This window comes from Sus scrofa, chromosome 1 (assembly GCF_000003025.6).
Source record: "Sus scrofa isolate TJ Tabasco breed Duroc chromosome 1, Sscrofa11.1, whole genome shotgun sequence".
In the NCBI taxonomy this organism is placed as follows: domain Eukaryota; kingdom Metazoa; phylum Chordata; class Mammalia; order Artiodactyla; family Suidae; genus Sus; species Sus scrofa.
In genome coordinates, this window is record NC_010443.5 from 262,539,578 (window position 1) to 262,552,534 (window position 12,957).

The following is a 12,957-nucleotide window of genomic DNA, read 5'->3' on the forward strand; positions in this document are numbered from 1 at the left end:
AAACCCAAGCTCCCAATCCCTCCCACTCCCTCCCCCTCCTATCAGGCAGCCACAAGTGTTTTCTCCAAGTCTATGATTTCCTTTTCTGTGGAGATGTTCATTTGTGCTGGATAGTAGATTCCAGTTATAAGTGATATCATATGGTATTTGTCTTTGTCTTTCTGGCTCATTTCACTCAGTATGAGATTCTCTAGCTCCATCCATGTTGCTGCAAATGGCATTACGTCATTCTTTTTTATGGCTGAGTATATTCCATTGTGTATATATACCACTTCTTCCGAATCCAATCATCTGTCGATGGACATTTGGGTTGTTTCCATGTCCTGGCTATTGTGAATAGTGCTGCAATGAACATGTGGGTGCATGTGTCTCTTTTAAGTAGAGTTTTGTCTGGATAGATGCCCAAGAGTGGGATTGTGGGGTCATATGGAAGTTCTATGTATAGATTTCTAAGGTATCTCCAAACTGTTCTCCATAGTGGCTGTACCAGTTTACATTCCCACCAGCAGTGCAGGAAGGTTCCCTTTTCTCCACACCCCCTCCAGCACTTGTTGTTTGTGGATTTATTAATGATGACCATTCTGACTGGTGTGAGGTAGTTTTACTTCTCCCTTTCCAATTTGGATTCCTTCCTTTGATCTCTTTTACTTTTCTGATTGCTGTGTGGCTAGGACTTCCAGAAGTATGTTTAAGAGTAGTGGCGAGAGAGGACATCCTTGTCTTGTTCCTGATCTCAGCGGGAATTCTTTCAGCTTTTCACCATTGAGAATGATGTTTGCTGTGGGTTTGTCATATACGGCCTTTATCATGTTGAGGTAGGTTCCTGCTATGCCCACTTTCTGAAGGGTTTTTATCAGAAATAGGTGTTGGATTTTGTCAAAGGCTTTTTCTGCATCTGTTGAGAGAATCATATGGTTTTTGTTCTTCAGTTTGTTAATGTGGTGTATCACACTGATGGATGTGTGGACATTGAAGAACCTTTGCATCCCTGGGATAAATCCCACTTGATCATGATGTACAATCTTTTTAATGTATTGTTGGATGCGGTTTGCTAGTATTTTGTTGAGGATTTTTGCATCGATGTTCATCAGTGAAATTGGCCTGTAGTTTTCTTTCTCTTGTGGAATCTTTGTCTGGTTTTTGCTTCAGGGTGATGGTGGCCTCTTAGAATGAGTTTGGGAGTATTCCTTTCTCTGCCATTTTTTGAAATAGTTTCAGAAGGAGAGGTGTTAGCTCTTCTCTGAGTGTTTGATAGACTTTGCCTGTGAAGCCATCTGGTCCTGGACTTTTGTTTGTTGGGAGTTTTTTGATCACCGTTTCAATTTCAGTACTTGTGATTGGTCCATTCATCTTTTCTATTTCATCTTGGTTTAGTCTTGGAAGATTGTACTTTTCTAAGAATTTCTTCTAGGTTTTCTGTTTTATTGGCATATAGTTACATATAGTAATCTCTCATGATCCTTTGTATTCCTTTGATGTCCATTGTGACTTCTTTTTCATTTCTAATTTTATTGATTTGAGTCCTCTCTCTTTTTTTGCTTTCATAAGTCTGGCTAAGGGTTAATCAATTTTCTTGATCTTTTCAAAGAACCAGCTTTTTGTTTCATTGATCTTTTCTATGGTTTTCTCTGTTTCTATTTCATTGATTTCTGCTCTGATTTTTATGATTTCTTTCCTTATGCTACCTTTAGATCTTGCCTGTTCTCCCTGGAGCTGCTTTAGATGTAAAGTTAGGTTGTTTATTTAAACTTTTTCTTGTTCCCTGAAATGGGCTTGTATTTCTATAAACTTTCCTCTTAGAATGGCTTTTGTTACATCCCATAGGGTTTGGATTGTCGTATCTTTGTTGTCATTTTCTTCTAGGTATTATTTAATTTCCTCTTTGATTTCTTCAGTGATCCATTGGTTGTTTAGTAGCATGTTGTTGAGTCTCCACGTGTTTGGTTTTTTGCACATTTTTTCTTGTTGTTGATTTCCAGTCGTATATCATTGTGGTCGGAAAAGATGCTTGATGTGATTCCAATTTTCTTGAAGTTACTGAGGTTGGATTTGTAGCCCAGGATGTGATGAATCTTAGAGAATGTTCCATGTGCACTTGAGAAGAATGTGTATTCTGTTGCTTTTGGGTGGAATGTCCTATAAATATCTATTAAGTCCATCTGGTTTAATGCATCATTCAGGGTCTGTGTTTCCTTACTGATTTTCTGTCTGGATGATCTGACCACTGCTCTAAGTGGGGTGTTAAAGTCCCCATCTATGTTTGTGTTATTGTCGATTTGTCCTTTTAAGGTCGTTAGTAGTTGCCTTAAATATTGTGGTGAACCTATGTTGGGTGCGTAGATATTTAAAATTGTCATATCTTCTTCTTGGATTGAACCTTTGATCACTATGTAGTGACCTTCTTTGTCCCTTAAAATATTCTTCATTTAAAGTCTATTTTGTCTGTTATGAGTATTGCTACTCCAGCTTTCTTTGATCACTATGTAGTGACCTTCTTTGTCCCTTAAAATATTCTTCATTTAAAGTCTATTTTGTCTGTTATGAGTATTGCTACTCCAGCTTTCTTTCGACCCCCATTTGCGTGAAATATTTTCTTCCATCTTCTCACTTTCAATTTGTATGTGTCCCTAGAAGTGAAGTGGGTCTCTTGAAGACAGCATATATATGGATCTTGTTTTTGTATCCATTCAGCCAGTCTGTGTCTTTTGGTTGGGGCATTTAGTCCATTAACATTTAAGGTAATTATTGATATGTATGTTCTTATTGCCATTTTATTAATTGCTTTGGATTTTTTTTGTTGCTCTTTTTTCTTTCTTTTTTTCCTTTTTTTTTGGTCTTTTGGCCATTTCTAGGGCTGCTCCTGTGGCATATGGAGGTTCCCAGGCTAGGGGTCCAGTCGGAGCTGTAACTGCCAGCTTATGCCAGAGCCACAGCAATTCCAGATCCGAGCCGCATCTGCAACCTACAACACAGCTCACAGCAACGCCGGATCCTTCACACCCTGAGCAAGGCCAGGGATTGAACCCGCAACTTCATGGTTCCTAGTCAGATTCCTTCACCACTGTGCCATGATGGGAACTCCGGTTGCTCTTTTTTCTTCCCTTCTTCTCTTGTTCTCTCCTCTTGTGGTTTGATGACTATCTTTAGTGTTATATTTGAGTTGATTTTTCTTTGTGTATCAATTGTATTTTTTTTGATTTGCAATTATTCTGAAGTTTTGATATGAGTCTCTATGTATATGAGATTGTTTTAAGTTGTTGTTCTCTTAATTGCAAGTTCATCTCCAATGTCCTGCATTTGCACCCACCTCTTCTCATGATTTCTGATTTTGGTGGTATAATTGTGCATGGATGATTTCATATCTTTACTGTATATATAGCTTTACTGGTGAGCCTTGTCATTTGAGAAATTTTTGTTTCCTGTTGCTGTCTTTTCTTTTCTGCCTAGAGAAGTTCCATTAGTATATGTTATGAGGCTGGTTTAGTGTTGCTGATCTCTCTCAGCTTTTGCTTATCTGTGAAGCTTTTGATTTCTCCTTCAAATCTGAGTGAGGGCCTTGCTGGGTAGAGTAATCTTGGTTGGAGTTTTTTTTCTTTCACCATGTTAAGTATATCATGCCACTCCCTTCTGGCCTATAGAGTTTCTGCTGAAAAATCTGCCGATAACCTTATTGGGGTTCCCTTGTATGTATTTGTTTCTTTTCCCTAGCTGCTTTCAAGATTTTTTCTTTGTCTTTAATTTTGGTCAGTTTGATTTATATGTGTCTGGGTGTATTCCTACTTGGGTTTATTTTATATGGTACTCGTTGTGCTTCCTGGATTTGAGTAAGTGGTTCCTTTTCCATGTTAGGGAAGTTTTTGGCTATTATCTCTTGGAATATTTTTTCTGTCCCCTTCTCTCTCTCTTCTTCTGGCACCCTAAAATACAGATGTTGGTATGTTTAACGTTGTCCCAGAGTTCTCTGACACTCTCTTCATTTGTTTTCAATCTTTTTCCTCTTTTCTGTTCCACATTTATAATTTCTTCTAATCTGTCCTCCACTTTGCTTATTTGTTCTTCTTTCACCTGTATTCTGCTCTTAGCTGCTTCTAGTGAGTTTTTTATTTCCGTTGTTGTATTTTGCATCTCTTCTTGTTTAAGTTTTATGTCTGTATCTCTTTGGGCAGTGTTTCCTGTAAGTTATCCATCTTTACCTCCAGTTTATGTCCAATGTCTTGCATCATCTTGAGCATCAGCAGTCTAAAGTCTTTTTCTTGGAGGCTGAGAATCTCCTGATCACTTATCTGATTTTCTGGGTTTTTCCTTTCTCCCTAATCTGAGTTATAGTTCTCTGTCTTTTCATTTGTATAGGTTTTTGGTGTGGTGACATTTTTACAGATAATAGAGTTGTAGCCTCTCTTACTTCTGGTGTCTGCCCCCCTTGTGGATGAAGTCTGTTTGGGGGCTTGCTGTAGGCTTCCTGATGGGAGGGACTGATGCCTGCCCACTGGTAGGTGGAGCTGATTCTAATCCCTCTGGTGGGTGGGGCTTAGTCTCTGGATGGGATTAGGGGCAGCTGTAGACGGAGGGGTCTTTAGGTAGCCTGTTTAGTGAGGGGTGGGGCTGTGGTCCCACCTGGATTGTTGTTTGCCCTGGGGATTCTCAGTGCTGACTGATGGGTGGGGCCACACTTTCCCAAAATGGCCACCTCCAGAGAAGGGCAGGCTGGTGAATATTCCCGAGAGCTTTGCTTCCAGTGCATTCCCTCACAACAAGCCACATTCACCCCTGTTTTCCCAGGATGTCCTCTAATAACTGGAGTCAGGTTTGACCCAGATTCCTGTGGAGACTTTGCTTTGCCCTGGGACCCAGTGCACATGAAAGTCTGTGTGTGCCTTGGAAGAATGGGGTCTCCATTTCCCCCAATCCCGTGGAGCTCCTGTGCACAAGCCCCACTGGTCTTCAATGCCAGATGCTCCAGGGGCTCTTTCTCTCAGTGCCAGATGTGCACAGGTGCGAGTTTGTTGTGGGGCTCAGAACTCTCCCTCCTGTAGGTGAGTCTCTGTGAACCAGTTAGTTTCCAGTCTGTGGGGCTTCCCACCTGGGAGGTATGGGGTTGTTTATATCTTTAAATCGCCCCTCCTACCTCTTGATGTGGCCTCCCTTTTGTCTTCTGGAATAGGCTATCTTTTTTAAGGTTTCTGGTCAATTTGGGTGTGGGATGCACATCCTTTCGTTGTGAATTTTGTTGGTTTTAGAACAGTTGAGCTTAATTCCTTCTATTCCATCATCTTAATCCCATCTCTGGAAGACCAATTCTTAGATTTGGGCATCCCAACAATCCTGTTTCACTGTAGATGTAAGGCCAACAAGCACCAGCTCAGGTTTTGAAGCTGCTCTCTGTTGCTGACATGGCCACAGTCAACACCCCTGATCAGGCATGTCCAGCAACAGAGGATCCCAGATTCTTGTGGTCTCAAACAGGTGATCCAAATCTCCCAGAACCCTTGTCTGCGGGGACTGTAGACTTTACGGTGGGCAGCCTGCCACCCAGTGCTGGGCCAAAAAGGCCTGCAGAGTCTGGGGCTCTCAGCTGTATGTCTTCTTGAAAGAGAAATCTTTTTAGATCTTCTGCCCTTTTTTTGATGGGTTCTTTGTTTTTTTGGTATTGAGCTGTATGAGGTTTGTAGAAGAAGTAGTATATATACTACACACACACACACATATGTGTATAGTATATATATATGCACACACACACATATAAAATGCAATATTTCTCAGCCATAAAAAAAGAATGGAATAATGCCAATTGCAGCAACATGGATGGACCTAGACACTATTACACTAAGTGAAGTAAGCCAGACAGATAAAGGCAAATATCATATGATATTGCTTATAAGTGGAATCTCAAAAATGGCTATGAATGAACTTATTTACAAGATAGAAAGGGACTCACAGACATTGAAAAAAACTTACAGTTACAAAGAGAAAGGGAAAGAGTGGGATAAATTAGGAGGTTGGGATTAAATTACACATACTGGTACAGATAAAATAGATAACCAACAAGGACCTGCTGTATAGCATAGGGAACTATACTCATTATCTTGGGTATAATGGAAGAGAACATAAAAAAGAATATATATATATACACACACATACATGCATATGTATGTATAACTGAATCTCTTTATTGTATAATTGAAACTAAAAAAACATTGTAAATCAACTCTATTTCAATAAAAATAAAAAATCCTGGAAACCCACCATGGTTCTGTAGTAACAAACCCAATTAGTATCCACGAGGATATGGGTTCGATCCCTGGTCTTGCAGAGTGGGTTAGGGATCCAGCATTGCCATGAACTGTGATGTAGGTCACAGATGTGGCTCAGACCCTGTGTTGCTGTGGCTATGGTGTAGGTCAGTGGCAGCAGCTCCAATTTGACCCCTAGCCCTGGATCTTCCATGTGCAGTGGGTGTGGTCCTAAAAAGACAAAAAAAATCCTAACCTCCAAGAGCTTGATTCTTCACCAAGAATCAGCAGAAACCAGCTTCCAGTGGAGAACTTTCCCCTGTGTGTTAATCAAGAGCATGCTGCCTGGAGTTTCCTGCTGCCCACCAGCTTCCTCAGGCCCTGTTTCAAGTCTTTGTTTCTTAGGCTATAGATAAAAGGATTGAGCATGGAGGACAGAACTGTGTAGACAATTGTTGCCATGTGGTCCCTGACGGTGTAGGAGGACACAGGCTGTAAATAGACATAGAAGATGCTTCCATAAAAGAGTGTCACCACAGTGACATGAGAACCACAAGTGGAGAAGGCTTTGCGTTTGCCAGCAGCTGAGGGAATTTTGAGAACTGCAGTAAGGATTCGTATGTAAGAGAAAGCAATGCATAGAAAGGGGGTCACTAAAATAAAAGATCCTTCTATAATCATCACAGTTTCATTGACAAATGTGGAGGAGCATGACAATTTCATCAGAGGACTGAGGTCACAGAGAAAGTGATGGATGATATTTGAGTCACAGAAGGTGAGCTGATTCAGCAGAAGTGTGTGTAGCAGTGAGTGGAGGTGAGGCAATGAGCAGGAGAAGGCCACCATCAGGACACAGCGGTGGTGACTCATGATGGTGACATAGTGGAAGGGATCACAGATGGCCACATAGCGGTCAAAGGCCATGACTGCTAGAAGGCAACTGTCAGTGTTGCCCAAGGCATATATAAAGTACATCTGAGTCAGACACCCAGCATAGGAGATGGTCTTATGGGACAGGAAATTCACCAGCATCCTGGGGACAATGGTTGTTGTGAAGCAAATGTCAGTGAAAGACAGGAAAGTCAGGAAGAAATACATGGGAGTCTGGAGCTGGGGGTCTGAGCGGATGGCCAGGATGATGAGCAGGTTTCCTGTGATGGTGACCAGGTATATGGTGAGGAAGAGGCTAAAGAGTGGCTTCTGGTCCTCGGGCCGAGAGGAGAGTCCCAGGAGGATGAACTCAGAGACACTGCTGGTTTGGTTGACTCTTTCCATTGACGTGGGTCTAGTTATACACAAGAAGTTTTGTTACAAAACATGCTCCAATTCCACACCCCAAACCATGAGAACCCAGCAAGTCTTTGTTTCCTTGAATTAGTCACAAAGAGTAGCTGTGCAGGGAAAGCTTGTCAGCCTCCTGGTGCTTGAGGTGGTCCTTCCTTCCCAAATCCATGGGTGTCATTTGGGATGAAAGCTGGAGAGACAGAAGAGTTTTCCTTTAGAAACCATAAGTAGTGGAGATCCCTGATCCAAGTTTTTTTAGTTCGTATTCTGCATAAGCTCTGGGTCCCTGCTTAGAACATGGCATAAATAGATAAATCTTTGCTTTTATGCAGTTCATGTTGTGGTTTTGAAGGTAGATCATTAGCAAACAAATACGTAATATAATATCAGGTTGGGGTACATTTGTTAATGAAATAAAGCAGTATAAGAATGGAGGTGACTGCACAGTGGAAATTTTAGGTTGAGAAGTCACAGGATACTCACTCCTTATCAAAACTAATTCAGTTGTTATAATACTGGAGTTTACCTTTGCATTGCCTTGGGTAGAAATAAGCCTTGGCCAAAATAACCAACAGGGGAAATCTAAGAAGAATGTTGAACTAATTCAACAGTGTTTTCTCCCTCATCTGGTGGCAGAATGAGAAGGCGCTCCTCCTTAGCTGTTGCGATGGTCTCATCCTCAGTCTGTGCATGTCTCCCCTCTTTGGTAAATTATTTTTCTTTTCTTTAATCCCCTGTCCTAAATTACATTTGTACATAATAGGCATCCAGTAAAATTTTAAAAAATTAAAAAAAATTGTTGAAGTGTGGTAGATTTACAATGTTGTGTTAATTTCTGCTGTATAGCAAAGTATATATATACACATGTATACACACACACATATTCTTTTTCCTATGCCTTTCTATTATGTTTTCTCACAGAATATTGAATATGTTTCCCTATGCTATACAGTAGGACCTTCTTTTTCTTTTTCTTTTTGTCTTTTTAGGGCCACACTCGCGGCTTATGGAGGTTGGCTAGCAGTCAAATCTGAGCTGTAGCTACTGGCCTACACCACAGCAAGACCAGATCCTTAACCCACTGAGTGAGGCCAGAAATTGAACCTGCATCCTCATGGATGCTTGTCGGATTGGTTTCTGCTGAGCCACAGTGGGACCTTTTGTTTATGATGGGCAACCCCTGTTGATTATTCATGTTGTAAAAATTCCTTTCAGTGGATATGTGTATATATACATAATTGAATCACTTTGCTCTACAGAAGAAATTAACACAACATTGTAAATCAACTATACTACAAACAAATTTTTAAAAATGAAAAACAGTTATCTCTCACATATTTATCCAAAAATACTTATGAGAAGCATGTTTATACACATGGCTTTTTTCAGTCATATCCAGTTACCCAGCAATGGACATCCAAAAAGCCTCTGTTTCTTGCTACTGCAAAACACTCTATAATGAGCGATCTTGCATCAGTAAAGCACTGTAAAAAAGTGCTTTAAGTAAACTTTTTTTTTAAGAGTCACCATATTCCTCCGTATCTTTTGAATAGATATTACATAGGGATTTTCAAACATTTTTGAGACACTGGTTTCCAAAAAACTCGCGATAATAGAGCTCCCCTTGTGGTGCAGTGAGTTAATGATCCCTTTTGTTTCTGTGGTGGTGCTGGTTTGATACCCAGCTCAGTGCAGTGGCTTAGGGATCCAGCGTTGCCGCAGCTGTGGTATAGGTTCCAAGGTGAGGCTCTTATTTGATCCTTGGCCCAGGACATTTCATATGCTGCAGGCATGGCCAAAAAAGGAAAAAAAAATCTCTATGATGAACATACTTCTGTTATCAAAGTGTTTAACATAATTTCTTTAGAGGCAGCATGCTCTTTCACATACTTTTGAAAATACACTGGTGTAGTACATAGATATATTAACATATTAATTACTTGAATAGAAAATGCTTACATTTTAGTTGTAAGTTACTGAACATTTTTAAGCCTCAATTACTTCATGCTTAACAATGGACACAAATATTTACATTGGCATGAGGATTTAGCGAGAGAACACATTGCAAGCATTTAAAGGACACAGCATATTGTAAACACTCTGGAGAAGCTGTTGATCCTTATCACTCCCTGTGTCACCTTCCCTTATCTGCTGTTTCTAGATGTTCTCCTAAGCAATTAATACATAGGCATAAAACATCACATCCCTCACTGCCAAATTGTTAGGCTAATTTCAGGATTTTACAGGATTTTATGGAAGAAATATTTGTTGATGCATTGAGCTTTGAATGTATCAGTAAAGATAATCATAATACTGAATATTATTGAAAATTTATTACATGCCATGCTTATGCCAAGCATCTCACTATCATAACAGGAATTGTGAGGCATGTGTTGTTATCAGGAGACTTAGTTTTACGGAGGTAAAGGTGTTTGCTTAAGGTCACTAAGGAAGTGAAGAGCAGCCAGGATTTGAAGCCCACTCTGTTTTCAGACTCACTCTAAGCTCATGCTCTTAAGTGTTATGCTCCCCCTCCTTGGTTTTTGTGTATTTATTGTCACCATCAGGCAAGGCACTGTTTTCCTCATTTTGATAATTTCCTACATGAATTAGCCTTCCATCCCCCTTAACTGACAAACGTTCTTCTCCCATGTTCAGAATATATCCTTGCAGTTGCAAGAGAGGTGACCTATCTTTCTATGTTGTAGAGATGGTGGAATTTGAAAAGCTGAACATCCATGATTAATTGGCCAAAATCAGGAAGAGATAACTGGTGGTGCATGACTGGGGCATGTCTGTTGTCCAAGCTGTGGTTGTGCAGTGGACACATCCCTGGACTGAAAAGGAGGGGTTGGATTTATCCTCCATCACCTGCTCCCAAGCTGATTCCTGATGTTTTATGAACAACAAGGGAGACACCATGTATGTAAAGCAGTTTATCACAAACAGATCAACATTCAAAGATGAGTCATTTGTGAAAGGGCTGCCTGGAGAAGGTGGAATACAAAACTCAGTGGTGATTTGGTGAATTATTGGGAATGGATCCTGGTTGAATGTGCTGACAAGGGGCAAAAAGGAGGAAGATTTTGGAGCTGAGAATCAGGAAGAACAGTTCTAAAAGCACAGGGAAGAAGGCTGGGAATACCTTAGTTTTCCTTTTCTACTGATGGGTTTTGCTTCCATGAAAACATGGTACGGGTGGCCTAGAGGTTAAACTGGATGCCCTTAAAACCAAATGCCACATGGAAGTTTTACTTGGACCTTATGACTTCTCAATCCATAAAATATTTGAAAGTATGAAGGAATAAAGAGTAAGGTTCTGAACTGGGTTGGGGTAGCCCCTGGGTGGCTAGCTCACCAAAGCTCACCTCCACATCCAGATGCTTTTCTTTCCTTGCCAGCCTCCCCAGAAGCTGGTGAGCACCACCTCTGCTCTCAGCCAAAACCTCATGCTTCTCAGCCAAAGCTCAGCTTCCTCCTGTGTCTCTCATGAAATCTGGGGCTGATTGGAAGGAGAGAAGCAGGAAAGGAGGGAGGAACTAATGTCCTCCTCCAAAGGGGTAATACTTATCCCTCCCCTGTCCTCAGACCCCACATTTCTTTCTTGCCACCTGGTCCCCAGCAGGCTGCTGCTTCTCCCAGCTCCAGATCTCAGAAGGCAGAGATGCCCTGACTCATGGGGGAGGGCCCTCCTGGTTGTGGAAGCCCCACCAGCTTCCCAGGAGTCTCAGGTGTGCCCTGCTGGCCTCTTGGGGCACCTGTTAGGCTGAGGGTGTTGTGGTGTGATGACCTCTCAGGGGAGTTTGTCTTGGGATCTCTCCAGGCAGAGAAAGCAGAATGGGAATCACGGTTAGCACAGCTGACTCCAAGGGGACAAGTGGATCCCCGAGGCTTCCTGTTTAGATATGGGATGAATCTCAGAGCTTCTCATTCCCATGGCAGCGTCTCTCAGGCATGCTTCAGTTGCCTTGACTATAGGTTATCAAGGGTGGACAAATATTTGTGTGGGTGAATATGTTCATTTTAGGGGATTTGGCTGTGGACTGAGGTATATGGTAGAACCAGGCAGGTCCTAAGTCAATACAGGAAGGTTATTGTTTTCAGCGGATTCAGTGGTGTTAGATCAATGGTGTGTATGTGCTTTTCAGCGTCCAAGGAGGTGTGTGGCCGAGATTATTTTCTGTGTGGTGTTAGGTTAATGTTAGTTTGTGTATGATTAAAGCACAGGGTCAGGCAAAGGTTATTGTCATATTTAGGAAAGGGGCTTTGGAAATAATAATGTATGTTTTCTGAATTTAGGCTCCATGAAGGTTTAGTGTGTAGCGACGGAGATTTTTAATAGAATGCCTGCCTGGCTTTCTTGTAGCTGTTTTATGAAGTTACTTGGCTTCTAAAGCTTCAGTGTCCTCATCTGAAAAATGCACATAAGAACTTTGTGGCACTGAAACTCAAGAGAAAGCGTGAATATTATAGAGAGACTCTATATTATAGAGAGACTCTGTCATGGTGAACACCATCCACAAGAATGTTATAGGAAATAAATCTCATTCTGCTAATGTTTTTAGGATAAACCACTGTCTCACACAGAACACCTGTGTCTTCTTTCTTAGCTGAGTGGAATGTAAGCATTTTAATCTGTGTATAAGTGTCAGCAGTACAGAGACTGCAAGTCCTGGGTTTGAGTCCTGCCTCCTGTACTTAGTCTTCATGTGATATTTGTCTTTCCCCTGTTTCTCCTCATTCACCCAACAAATATTTATTTACTTATTAATTTCCAGCTTATTTTTGCTGGAAATTATTTTGGGTTTATTTTTGCTCTTATTCCTGTTGCTTTGGGAGACTTACCTGTGAAAATATGTGTAAAGTTGATGTCAGAGAATGTTTTACCTATATTCTCTTCCAGGAGTTTGATGGTGTCCTGTCGTATATTCAAGTCTTTCAGCCATTTTGAGTTTATTTTTGTGCATGGTGTGAGGGTGTGTTCTAGTTTCATTGATTTGCATGCAGTTGTCTAGGTTTCCCAACAATTCTTGCTGAAGACTTTCTTTTTCCCATTTTATGTTCTTGCTTCCTTTGTCAAAGATTAATTGACCATAGGTGTCTGGGTTTATTTCTGGGTTCTCTATTCTGTTCCATTGGTCTCTTTGTCTGTTTTGGTACCAGTACCACACTGTCTTGATGACTGTGGCTTTGTAATAGTGCCTGAAGTCTGGGAGAGTTATGCTTCCTGCTTGGTTTTTTGCTTCTCAGGATTTCTTTGTCAATTGTGGGTCTTTTGTGGTTCTATGCAAATTTTTGGATTGTTTGTTCTAGTTCTGTGAAAAATGTCATGGGTAATTTGATAGGGATTTCACTGAATACAGGCCTTCCTCAAAAAAGAAAAATCTCAAATTGACAACTTAACCCACCACCTAAATGAATTAGAAAAAGATGAACAATCAAA

At 40.9% G+C, this 12,957-nt stretch overlaps 1 protein-coding gene across 1 annotated transcript; it reads right to left on the minus strand.

Moving 5' to 3' along the window:
* On the minus strand, positions 6,561-7,578 carry LOC100157704 (olfactory receptor 1L8-like). The gene has a single exon (XM_005654535.2). It carries the CDS (start codon positions 7,503-7,505, stop codon positions 6,561-6,563), a length of 945 nt encoding a protein of 314 aa, XP_005654592.2. The 5' UTR covers positions 7,506-7,578.